The 12730-nt window shown below is 35.6% G+C and overlaps 1 protein-coding gene across 5 annotated transcripts; it reads right to left on the bottom strand.

Annotated features, from left to right (window-relative positions):
* Nucleotides 1-579: 579 nt before the first annotated feature.
* nlrp16 (NACHT, LRR and PYD domains-containing protein 16) lies at nucleotides 580-12017 on the bottom strand. 5 transcript variants are annotated; one of them, XM_087283213.1, is made up of 12 exons: nucleotides 11901-12017; nucleotides 11285-11392; nucleotides 8397-8507; nucleotides 8081-8179; nucleotides 6351-6461; nucleotides 4870-4938; nucleotides 3040-4797; nucleotides 2146-2310; nucleotides 1920-2048; nucleotides 1663-1836; nucleotides 1348-1518; nucleotides 672-1273 (listed from the first exon to the last, which is right to left on the bottom strand). In XM_087283213.1, the coding sequence occupies exons 1-12, from the start codon at nucleotides 11966-11968 to the stop codon at nucleotides 1165-1167; spliced, it is 3072 nt and encodes a 1023-aa protein (XP_087139339.1). In that variant the 5' UTR covers nucleotides 11969-12017; the 3' UTR covers nucleotides 672-1164.
* Between the last annotated feature and the right edge of the window lie 713 nt (nucleotides 12018-12730).

The raw sequence follows: 12730 nt of genomic DNA, 5'->3' as shown, positions 1-12730 counted from the left end.
AAACTGATATTAATAGTTACCAAGTTATTGATTATGTATTTGAATAAAACAATTCATATTATTAGAGCTTCAGAGGGGCTGTTTTAATCCCAGAAAAATTACAATGGTTTTTGTAAGTGTGCAAGTGTGTATTCAAGTGGATTTGTCTTTGTCTCATTTTGTATTTATAGGTATATTTTGCAAGGACGTTATAATGTATTGTGTGTAAATATATATATATATATATATATATATATATATATATATATATATATATATATATATATATATATATATATATATATATATATATATATATATATATATATATATATATATATATATATATATATATATATATATATATAAATTTAATAAAGTTACTGATAATATATTGGCTTTCTTTCTCATACAGTGCTGATACTGATTACATCTGTTGCTTGCAGGACATGTTTGAGGTGTCATTGCAAGCAGACATCATTCATACATCCTACAACATGGTTCAAGTAATTCAGAGTTATTTTCACCTACAAATCTTGAGGTAAATATTTCACTTGCAAAGCATCATCGCTTGTCAGGTAACTGAGGATGCACAATTTTTATAGTTTAAATGTATTGTTTGCTTTATGTAGTTGTACAACACTTTCAGTTTTTTTCTGAACATGAAAAGTAAAATAACATGCATCAAAAGATAATACAAATAGTCACGTTTATTTTCACAGATGGTAAAAAATAACAGATTGATGTCTCCTGTTAAGCAAGTATAGTGGTAGCATTTAAACAAATGGAGAAACTCCGCACTGAACAAGAAGAGAAAACACGGGTGAGTAAGCTGGTTACATTACTATATGTTACATTCTAAATTTAGATCATTTGCATTCATTTACACACACTGTCTGGAATTACTTTTCTGATAAGCCTTATTGCCAGCTTTGACTTCTCTTGCTTCGTGGATTTTCAGCTTGGCATTACAATAATGGTGTATGAGTAATTAAGATTTTTACAGCATTTTTATTTTTGTGCAACTCATATTTACACAATTAATGGAGTTCTTTACATGTTTTTTTTAATTAAACAGTGTTACTGTGTGTCTTAATTCACACACAAAGTGTTGTTATCTGGACTTGCTAGATGTTTCTTTTCATTGTCTGATGATTTGTCCAGTATCATGTTCAAGTCTGACTCCTACAGATTGTTCACGAGAAGATCGAGCTCTTTCAGTTTTGATGGATTTGATTTCAGAGCTTCAGTCAGCGCCCTCAGTTCTTCGTGAGTTACATTACAGTTGGACAACCTAAAGGAAACAAGTAAACACTTGTTATACTCTTATTTAAACAGTTAATCTGATCAGTGAATCCAGATCTTTACCTCAGCTTCTGTAGTTTACAGTGAGGATTCTGCAGTCCCACACAGAGCTTCCTCATGCCTGAGTCTTGTAGATCATTAATACTCAGATCCAGATTTGTCAGATTGGTTTTTGAGCTGAGGGCTGAAGCCAGAGCAGCACAACTTTCCTCTGTCAATCCACATTTGGCCAATCTGAGGAAAAAATGAAACATAATTTATACTCATTCATCCTACCCCTGTAAACCTATAAATGAAGCAATTAAAGAAGCATTACTTATTATTAACTTCAATTAATTATTTTAAGAATTGAGTTTATGTACTTGTGATATCACTTACATCATTGTTTCTAGTGCACAGTGAACGTTCTCCAGAGCAGCACAAAGGTGTTTCACACCAGAGTTTCCAATGGCGTTACAGCTCAGGTCCAGCACTTTCAGATAGGTACCATTTAAAATCAGAGCTTTGCTCAGAAAAACACAACCCTCTTCTGTTACTCCACAGTTGGTCAGGCTACAGATAAGACAAAATACATATGTAGTCACAGTATAGAAATATGTGAGTTGTTTTCAAAAGTTTGTTAAATGTATTCCTACTTCAGAGACTCCAATCTACACTCTGTGTCCTGTAATCCAGCAGTGCGACATACATAATCTTCAAAGCTTGTGTTCTGCTTAAGCAATAAGGCTAGATCAATGTTCTTCTTTTCAAACCCTTCTTTTAGCCTAAAGAAAGATAGAATTTTTTTATTTAATATTCTTATGCATAAACTCATTTTTCACTATACTGCTCTTATATTAAGCTTTATATCATAGCACATACAGTTGTTTTGCGTTGGCCGATTTCTTCAGGCCGATACAGAGTATTTCTACTCCTGAGTCCTGCAGGTTGTTGTTGCTCAGGTCCAGCTCTCTCACATTGGATTCGGATGAAAGAACCATAGACAATATTGCACAGCCTTTATATGTGATATTACAGTCATTCAACCTGCCAATGATAAGAAATAGACATGACTTATTTAGCTGTTTTTGTGGCTCGTAGACTGTGAATAGCATTTACTTTTTTACATTGTTTATGTAGTGGGATAATGTCTGCCCTATTGTAAGTTTAAAATAAATAAATAAATAAATAAATAAATAAATAAATAAATATATATATATACAGAGCCTTACAACTGACAACTGAGGCCTGTTGCACAAAACGAGTTGAAGAAACAGAGTTGCAAAGTAAGACAAAATCAATCATTTAAGATGTGGCTAAGTCAAGGGTGTCCAAACTCTGTCCTGGAGGGCTAGTGTCCTGCTGAGTTTAGCTCCAACTTGCTTCAACACACCTGCCAGGAAGTTTTTATTATATCTAGTAAGAGATTGATTAGCTGGTTCAGGTGTGTTTGATTAGGGTTGGAGCTAAACTCTCCAGATCATCGGCCTTCCAGGACCGAGTGTGGGCACCGCTGGGTTGTTTCACAATGCTTGATTTAAATGTTCTTTGTTGACTCTGGATCATATGGACCACAAATTATAACTTACCAGGCTAAAAACCCAAACCAGCTTTGTGCAACAGGCCTAGAAATGCAAGTCAACCATATTATTTATAAAGTATTATACTTTTTGTACAAAAGGTAAAATATTTGAGCTGTGGTGCATGAATTAGTGGAAAAGTATTACTGTAGTGTAAATATGTATAACATTGATTTTGAATTATAAATATTCTCACAAAATCCTTTTTGAAAGCTTGATCACAGGCAGAAGCCAGAGCAAGGCAACGTCCAGTCGTCCATATTTTTGAAGTTGAAACTCCTCAAACTTCTCATTTGATGTCATTAAAATGTAAACCAGAGCCAACCAGTTGTGTGGGGACAAAGTGTCTGTTTTTATTTCTCCAGCGTTCAGGTAGTTTTGTATTTCAGTAATGAGAGAATGATCGTTGAGTTCATTCAGACAGTGGAAAACAACAAGAGCCCTTTCTGAACAAGGGATTGATTTGAGTTTTTCCTTAAGATAGTCGGTAGTTTGTTCTATTTTCAGTGAGCTGCCTGGCTTCTTCCCCAAAAGATCTTTTAGGAGGCTGTGATTTGACTGCAGTGAAAGTCCGATGAGGAAACGAAGGAAAAGATCAAAACGTCCATTTGAAATTTGTACAGTTTTATCAACTGCACATTTGTGTAAGCTCAACATTGTTCCTGGCTTTCTGTATTCCTGTGCTTCAAGCACATTTTCACCATTGTTGTGGAAGGAGAGGTGCACATATAGAGCCGCTAGATGTTCCTGAATGCTCAGATGAACAAAGCTGAAGACTTTTTCCTGATACAAGCCAAACTCCTCTCTGAAGATCTGAGTGCACAATCCTGAGTAAACTGAAGCTTCTGCCACATCAATGCCACACTCTCTTAGGTCTTCCTCATAGAAGATTATATTGCCTCTTTCCAGCTGCTCATACGCCAGTTTCCCCAGCTTGAAGATAATGTCTTTGTCTTTTTTTTCAGTATACTTCATGTCTTTAATGTTGATCTGGGCCATCAGGAAGTGTGTGTACATCTGAGTGAGAGTCTTGGGAATCTCTGCAGTCTCTGCTTCACTCAACATCTTCTCCAGAACAGTGGCTGAGATCCAGCAGAACACTGGGATGTGGCACATGATGTAGAGGCTCCTGGAGGACTTCAGGTGTGAGATGATTGTGTTGGCCAGACTCTGATCACTGATTCTCTTGCTGAAGTATTCCTCCTTCTGAGGGTCATTGAAGCCTCGTACCTCTGTCACTCGATGGACACACTCAGAGGGGACGAGATCTGCTGCTGCTGGTCTGGAGGTGATCCACATGAGAGCAGAGGGAAGCAGATTCCCCACAATCAGGTTCGTCAGCAGCACGTCCACTGATGTCTCTTTGTTTGCATCCCTCAGAGTCTCGTTCCTTCTGAAATTTAAGGGAAGCCGACATTCATCCAAACCATCAAGAATGAACATCACTCTATATTTGTCACTGGATATTTCCATTTCTTTAGTTTGAGGGAAAAAGAGCTGAAGAAGATCTAACAGACTGAGTGTTTTGTTCTTCATCAGATTGATCTCTCTGAAAGGAAGTGGAAATATGAGCTGGACGTCCTGATTCTCCTTCTCTTCAGCCCAGTCCAGGATGAACTTCTGCACAGAGACTGTTTTTCCGATGCCAGCGACTCCCTTCGTCAGCACAGTTCTGATGGCTTTGTCTTGTCCAGGTAAAGGTGTAAAGATGTCTCTGCATTTTATAGGTATTGTTGCTGTTGCTGCAGTCTTCAGAGATTTTTCTATCCTTTTATATTCATGTTCTTTTCTGATCTCTCCATTTCCACCCTCTGTAATGTAGAGATCTATGTAAATCTCATTGAGGAGTGTTGGGTTTCTCTGCTTTGCAAATCCTTCAAAAATGTACTGATGTTTCTGTTTTATGTTTGATTTAAATCTTTGGATTTTTTGTCTATGGGTTTCGGAATCCTGTCTGTTGAAAATATATTCGTCAATAACAGTCAATATTCACAAATACATAAATCACATTGGTCTGTTAACATACTGATGGATGAATCTTCCAGGAAGGTTGTCAGCCGTCAGAATATCCTGATAATATTTTGTTCGTGAATACCTTACAGACAAAATAAGATTTTGAAGTGAGCATCAAAACATCAGTGACTGTACATACATAATCTTGTCTTACTCATTCTTTTGCTTTTCTGCAACCAAGCAGGTAAAGTAACATAAGCCTGCTAAAATAGCCCACAGCACACTAGCTACACCAAAACCGCATTAATTTTTTGTCTAGTCATAATGTAAATCTGTGCTATTGATTTGGACTTCTTTGCAGCTTTCACTGTCATTTATTATGTGTATTCTTTTCCCTCAGATTTCATAAATTATTAGTTTAGATGAACAAACAGCAGAAGACATCTTGTCATTGGTCAATGTAGGGGGTCAGGGATGCTCTGCTGTCCACTGCTGAAACTGCATTTGATAAGAGTTCACATCTCATCATTTGCACTCATCCTTTTTCACTCAAATTTACGAGGTGAGTCTCCGAACCACTTTCAGATTTAGGAAACACTTAAATCTGCTAACAGTTGAACTGGTGTCCATTGAAACCATACCTCTAGAGTGCTGGATTTGTTTCACCTCTTGATTGAATTGGGATTTGTGTTGCACTCATTGTGTCATTGGGTAAATGTGTTTTCTCCAAAGAACTAAAGTCAACGCACGGACACAAAGTCACTTAGATTTCTTGGTCACACTTTACAATAAGGTTCATTAGTTAATGTTAATTAATGCATTTACTAACATGAACAAACAATGAACAATACATTTACTACTGTATTTGTTCATGTTAGTAAATGCATTAATTAACATTAACTAATGAACCTTATTGTAAAGTGTGACCAAGAAATCTAAGTGACTTTGTGTCCGTGCGTTGACTTTAGTTCTTTGGAGAAAACAATGAAATGAACAATGAACTATTAATGAAAATACAGTAGTTCATTGTTCATGTTAACTCATGGTGCATTAACTAATGTTAACAAGCATGGACTTGGACGTTAATAATGCATTAGTAAATGTTCAATTATGATTAATAAATGCTGTAAATGTGTTGTTCATGATTAGCTCATGTTAGTAAATGCATTAACTAATGAACCTTATTGTAAAGTGTTACCGATTTCTTCAACTTTAATTAAATGGATTTCTGTACACTGTAATTTTGACAGTGGGTTTTAGTAATATGCAGTGTTCAGTCTGGATTACAATTTATGTTACATAATGTATTAAGATAAAAGGAAAATGAGAAACTATTTTATAGCTCAATATTGGTAGCAACTATACTCTCATTCTGTAATAGTCAGGAAACTACTGCTGTAGCCACCTTTACCTAAAGGCAAGAAATCGGCTGAATGGATTAAAAAAATCATTTAAGTCAACTCCTTAACTTAAAAAAAATTAAGTGTTCATTTAAATAGATCATGCCACATTGTTTATTTAATGTCATATGAAACTTTTAAAACTTATATTTACCTTTGATTCTCTGTAGCATCTCCTATTTTTAACTCAATTGGTGTTTTCATTGATTTGTCACTTTTCAGGGACACAGCACTGGGATCAGGTGAATTGTATCTTTCTCTAAAACTGCAAAAGACAACAAAGTCTCAACATTTTGTAACAACAACTTCATTTTGGGGGGGAAAGTTTGCAGCAGGCCCATGCAGAGACTTTCCAGGGGGCATGTGCAGGGTCAGGGGCTGGAGCTCCGATCGCGAACTGAAGAGCGTATTGGGTAGATGGATGTGATCGCGAACTGAAGGCCAGGGGGTAGGGTTGGGGGCGATCGTGAAACTGAAGAGCGGGGGCACTTACTTTTATTTTGGAAGGGCACTTTATATCCGAGACTAAAAAGGGCATGTGCATTACTAAAGTTAAGCACTATGTGTGCACGTGCCTGGTTTGCAATCATGCCCTACTGAGCCAAATTTCTCTTGAGTTTTTTATTTATTTATTTTTTTTTCACTTTTGTCAATTGGTGAAGTTTGTTCCTTGCCACTGGCTTGCATGGTTCGGGACTTGTGGGGCTGCGCATTGATGGATTTGCTCTTTTGTGTTTGGACTCTTAGCAGTGAAAACTCTGAAAACTGGACTGACACAGTATCAATTTACTATGATATTCTTTGTGAAGCTGCTTTGACACAATCTACATTGTAAAAGTGCTAAAGGAATAAAAATTTTAATTATGTACAAATCACATACTGTGAGATACTATAGTAAAAGGGTTTGACGTTGTGTCTGAATAACTTCCATATACAGTTGAAGTCAAAATTATTAGCCCCCCTCAATTATTACCCCCCCCCCCCCCCCCCCCGTTTATTTTTTTCCCCAATTCCTGTTTAAAAGAGGGAAGATTTTTTTCTACACATTTCTAAACATAATACTTTTAATAACTTATTTTTAATAACTGATTTATTTTATCTTTGTCATAATGACAATAAATAATATTTTACTAGATATTTTTCAAGACACTTCTATACAGCTTAAAGTGACATTTAAAGACTTAACTAGGTTAAACTAGGCAGGTTAGGGTGATTAGGCAAGTTATTGTGTAACGATGATTTGTTCTGTAGACTATCGAGAAAAATATATATATATATAGCTTAAGGGGGCTAATAATTTTGTCCTTAAAATTGCTTTTAAAAAATTAAAAACTGCTTTTGTTGGTTGAAAGAAAACAAATAAGACTTTCTCCAGAAGAAAAAATATTATCAGGCATACTGTGAAAATTTCCTTGCTCTGGTAAACATCATTTGGGAAATATAAAATAAAAAGAAAAATTCAAAGAGGGCTAATAATTCTGACCACGACTGTATATATTTTACATTATTTTGATCACAAAAAATTACTTGGGTTTAAGGTTGAGTGTTAATCAGAGTTCTGCATAGGTGAAGAATATTTACATGTACTGAGATCATATTTTATTAGAGATGTGAGATTCAGATTCTGTACGTTTTAGTGTGTACACTTTTGAACAAAAATTTGTGCCAAAGCAAATAGTTATATTGGTGTTAAAATAGTACTGTCAGGATTTACTAAACACACACAGTGAAGAATCAGCACTATTTTTACACCCGATTTTTATTGTTCATGTTGTGTTGCATTTTCCCTGTCAGATGCTAATTTTATTGGAGGAGAGTGTTTAAATGAATCACGCAAAACAATTTATTAATGTCACACAAAGTTGTAAAATAATTTACACATACCTTTGATCTCCTGGATTATGTCCATTTTGTAACTCGATTGGTGTTTTCATTGATTTGTCACTTTTCAGGGACACAGCACTGGGATCAGGTGAATGGTGTCTTTGCCAAAAGCAGCAACAAAACAAAATCAATTGTTGAGGCAAAAATAACTTTAGCTTTCACTGTTTTCTGGCTACCACATTGTCAAGACCATCACAGCCATGGATTTTTAACTGACAGAATTTTTAACCAACCTTACATATTTATACCATAGAATTTTTACTTCTCTTTGCAAACCTTTTTTTTTTTTTTTTTTTTTCTGTCTCACTGTTTTTACCTTTGATACCCTGGAGGATCTCTATCTTTTATCTCAATTGGTGTTTTCATTGATTTGTCACTTTTCAGAGACAAAACACTGGGTTCAGGTGAATTATTTCTCCGTCGAAAACTTCAAAAGACAACAAAATCCATCTCAATATTGGGTAACAATTAGAGCTTGACAATAACACCCGCCAGCCTGCCAAATGCGGGTAGATTTCAGCTGTGATTGGTTAGACAGACTAACCCCCACTAACCACTTTGGCTGGTTGAAAATAAATTTTAAATTGCCAGAGCTGCCTCTTCCTAAAGGTGAGGTGAATACTGAATGAGAGGATGATCAGGCCCACGGTGAGACATCGGTAGGCCCACACGGAATCTGTGTGCGCAGAATTCCGCAGATTTTTTGCCCATCAATAATTCTGTTTATTTACTTGAGTAAATGTGTGTAAGTCTATATTTATTCAGTTTTTTTTTAAATTACAGTAATATTATTGACTAATGTGAAAATGTTCATCTGATTTATGTATAATGCGGTTTGTAAAGTAATATTTTCTATCTTTTATTAGATATATTATATGAGAGACTTGATTTGTTCACCAAATAAAGTGAATCTATTTGGACATTAGCCCCTTTCACACAGTGATACCGGTAAATATCTGGAAAATTTCTGGAACGACTTTACCCGTAAATTCAAAAAAGCTCTGTTCACACAGGCGAGGACGTTACGGAAATTTTTTTTCCGGAAAAGAGCATTCACACATCCATCCCAAAATGCTGGTAAATTCTGACATCATTAACCAGAAATGACCTCTAAACGGCTGCACTTGTATTTGTAAACATTTGACTACAGTACAAACTCTGTGGATGTATCAGTATTGTGAACAACTTCGATGAAAGCAGAGAAACACTTTCGCATGTCGAGATGTACATAATATGTGTTGTGTTGTTTCACGGGCACACGCAAAGCTTAAAGGTAAACAAACTATGGCTTATCATAAGCATATTATCGATAATTATTTGCACAGTTGGCATTAAGATCAACATATAAATGTTATTTGACTAACTTCTAGCAGCTAAATGTGACTGGGAAAATATTCAAAGGCTTTTATTTTCATAAACCACGCGGACGTGAATGCGTCTGTTCTGATTGGCTAAAGTGACATCTTACGCCAGTGCGTTCTAGACGTGCACGTTCTCTTTCTGCAATGTTTCTTCTGCGTTCACACAGCGGTAACACACCGGTAATGTTACAGCTTCTCTTTCCGGAAAATAGGCGGAACAAATTTACCGATATTTTAAAAAAGAGCCTGTTCACACATACACACCTTTCCAAAATACCGGTAAATTCTTACATCAAAAACCAGAAATGACCTCTAAACGGCTGCGCTTGTGTTTGTAAGCATTTGACTACATTACAAACTCTGTGGATGGAACAGTGTTGTGAAAAACTTCGATAAAAACAGAGACACACTTTCGCATGTCAAGATTTTCATGATGTGTGTGTGTGTGTGTGTGTGTGTGTGTGTGCTGGCTCTCACCAGCTGCTTCACAGGCACATGCAATGCAGAGCTTGAAGGTAACCAAACAACGGCTTATCATAAGCATATTATCCATAATTAATTACACAGTTGGCATTAAGAAGAAACATATAAATGTTATCTGACTAACATCTAGCAGCTAAAGGTGTCTGGAAAAATATTCAAAAGCTTTTATTTGCATAAATTGCGCGGACGTGAATGCGTCTGACAGTTCTGATTGGCTAAAGTAGACATTTCACGTCAGCACGTTCTAGACATGCATGCGCTCTTTCCGGCAATCTTCCTTCTGCATTCACACAGCGCAGCATTCCAGCAAATTACTGGTAATGTTACAACTTCTCTTTTCGGAGAATAGGCGTAGGTAATTTTCCGGAAAGGTCTGTATGTGTGAAAGGGGCTATTGTGAGCAAGACACAGCTGATGTGAAGCATGCAAGTTTTTAAAAGCGCCCGTTTCCTTGCGCAACTGGTGCGATCGTTTCTCTTTGAAATAGTTTGAAAAAAAGCGATGCTTGTACGCCCACTGTCATGCTGCTTTCAAGAGATTTCCAGATTTCTTTGTATGCAGCAGCTGTTGCCAGTTTTGCTTTAAGGATTCTTTGAACAGATTATTAACACGTGTGCGTTAACCGTGTGCACGTGATCGTCGTTTCACTATCGCAAACAGTATTTCACCTGCTTTCTTTTGCTTGCAATTATTTTTGTTAATATGGTGTAATTGTCATCCTTTACAATAACATTGCTTTAGGAGATCAACTCTCCATTTATCTATAGTTACCTAATGATCTGGTACCTCTAGCCAGGACAGACTGCTGTGTATAGTTTTAGATAAATGAGAATATTTTTTTTGAATGTCAGTTGTTTTTTAAGAACATTTTTGTTGAATAAAAAGTGTATGTATACAGCTATATTTAGCTTTTTTGACACACAAAAAAAAATTTGGCAAGGAAATAATTAGTTTAGTGGCCAGAGAACAAAAGGGTGAATCCTTATTGTTGAGCAATAAAATGTCATAAGCAAAAAAAAAAGTTAAGGAAACATGTGGACATGACACAATTTAAATCAAGTAATTTTAGCATGCCAATGTCAAAATTTTCCCAACAAGAAAATTGTGGCTAGTGAAAATGGCGAGTGGCTAGTTACATTGGAAAACTACTAGCCACAGTGGCTGGTGATCAAAAAAGTTATTGTCAAGTCCTGCTAACATTGATTGCATTCTTACAAATAAAGTTTGTAGTCATCAAGAATTGGGAACAACAAATGTTTTAGCTGCCTTACAGTTGATGCAAAACCATTCAATGGATGTTACACTGCATTAAACTTAAATAGGAGTATTAATAATAATGTAGGAAAACAGTAATATTTACCTTTGATCTGGAACATGTCCATTTGGTAACTCAATAGGCGTTTTCATCGATTTGTCACTTTTTATGGACACAACACTGGGAACAAATGAGCCTGATTTTGTCTGAGCTCTGAAAGAGCAACACAATCTTTAACTTTAGAGAAGAAAATTATGTTGCAGCAAATTTAATTGTTGCTTTTAGTAATGTTTAGTTAAAAAGAAATCTCTCTCTCTCTCTCTCCCTATGTGTGTATATATAATCAGTATGTGTATATATATATATAATCAGAACCAACAGTTAATCTAAGCCACATGAAAACGTAGAGGTAAATAGATAACTGAAAATCTTAATTTTTTTAACTGAATAGGTGTTTTCAATTACTTATCTGATCTTCAAGGATAAAAAACTGAGCACAGGTGAATCTGATCTCAACAGCTAAATGCTGTTAGATACACTTCACTAAACATCATATTCACTCTAATATTTTTAGAAGGTTAGGGTTTTTTGCAATATAAAAATAGAATTCAAAATGTAAATAGCTATTCTAGGTTGGTAAGCAGTATAATTTATACTAACTTTATACTTTTGGTTTCACTTGAATTTAAGTTCACGCAAATATATATATTTGAAATCTTACCTTCTTTCTTCATTGTCGTCTCCAGCTTTCATTATGATGTTTGCTAGATAGTTTTTTTTTAAATTCATAACTAAAGACTGCGAGAACTTTCGCAAAAGATTTTAAAAAGCAAATGACGAGGAGTGAGGAAGGATAACAAAAGCATACAAGACTGAAACTTGTTTAACTAGTTCATAGGTATTTCCTGGTTAGTTGCACAGTTCACTTATTGTGAGGTTGTGTAAGGACTTGTTTTTAAAAGTGTCTGAATAGACGTATTCATATGTTTAGATCATAAAAGTACCTAGTTTACTCATAAAAGTAAAAGTGGAGGATGAGAAAGGGCACACATGTATTTTATGTTTTATAACAAATTCACAGATCACATATTTACAGATTACCTGAAACAATCTAAACAGTTGCAAAGTTACTGATTATATATGTTAAGAAGATATTGTGCCCTATCATACACCGGGCGCAATAAGGCGCAAGAAGTGTTTCTATGATGTCTTGCTATTTTCAGATCATAATTTTACTATTTTCTATCACGCTGTTTAAATAGCAAATCCATTTGCGCCACTTTGTAGACTGATGGGTGTTTCGGTCTAGATAAGAGGTGTGTTAAGGCGCATTATTGGTTTTGCGCCCTGTGCTTTGGACCTTGTGACTAGGGGCTCTATTTTAACAATCTAGGCGTAAAGCGCAGGGTTTAAAAACATTAAGGGCCTGTCAGAATCCACTTTTAAGGACGGAAAAATCTGCTCTCCACTGCAACACATGCTCTAACTGGGTTGAGCTTATTCTCTTAATAAGTTATGGGTGTGTTTTGAGAATAAACCAATCAGAGTCTC

Source organism: Danio rerio, chromosome 15, assembly GCF_052040795.2.
Source record: "Danio rerio strain M-AB ecotype USA chromosome 15, GRCz13ab, whole genome shotgun sequence".
Lineage (NCBI taxonomy): Eukaryota > Metazoa > Chordata > Actinopteri > Cypriniformes > Danionidae > Danio > Danio rerio.
The sequence above is the reverse complement of the archived record's forward strand: the minus strand, read 5'-3'. Positions and strand labels throughout refer to the sequence as shown.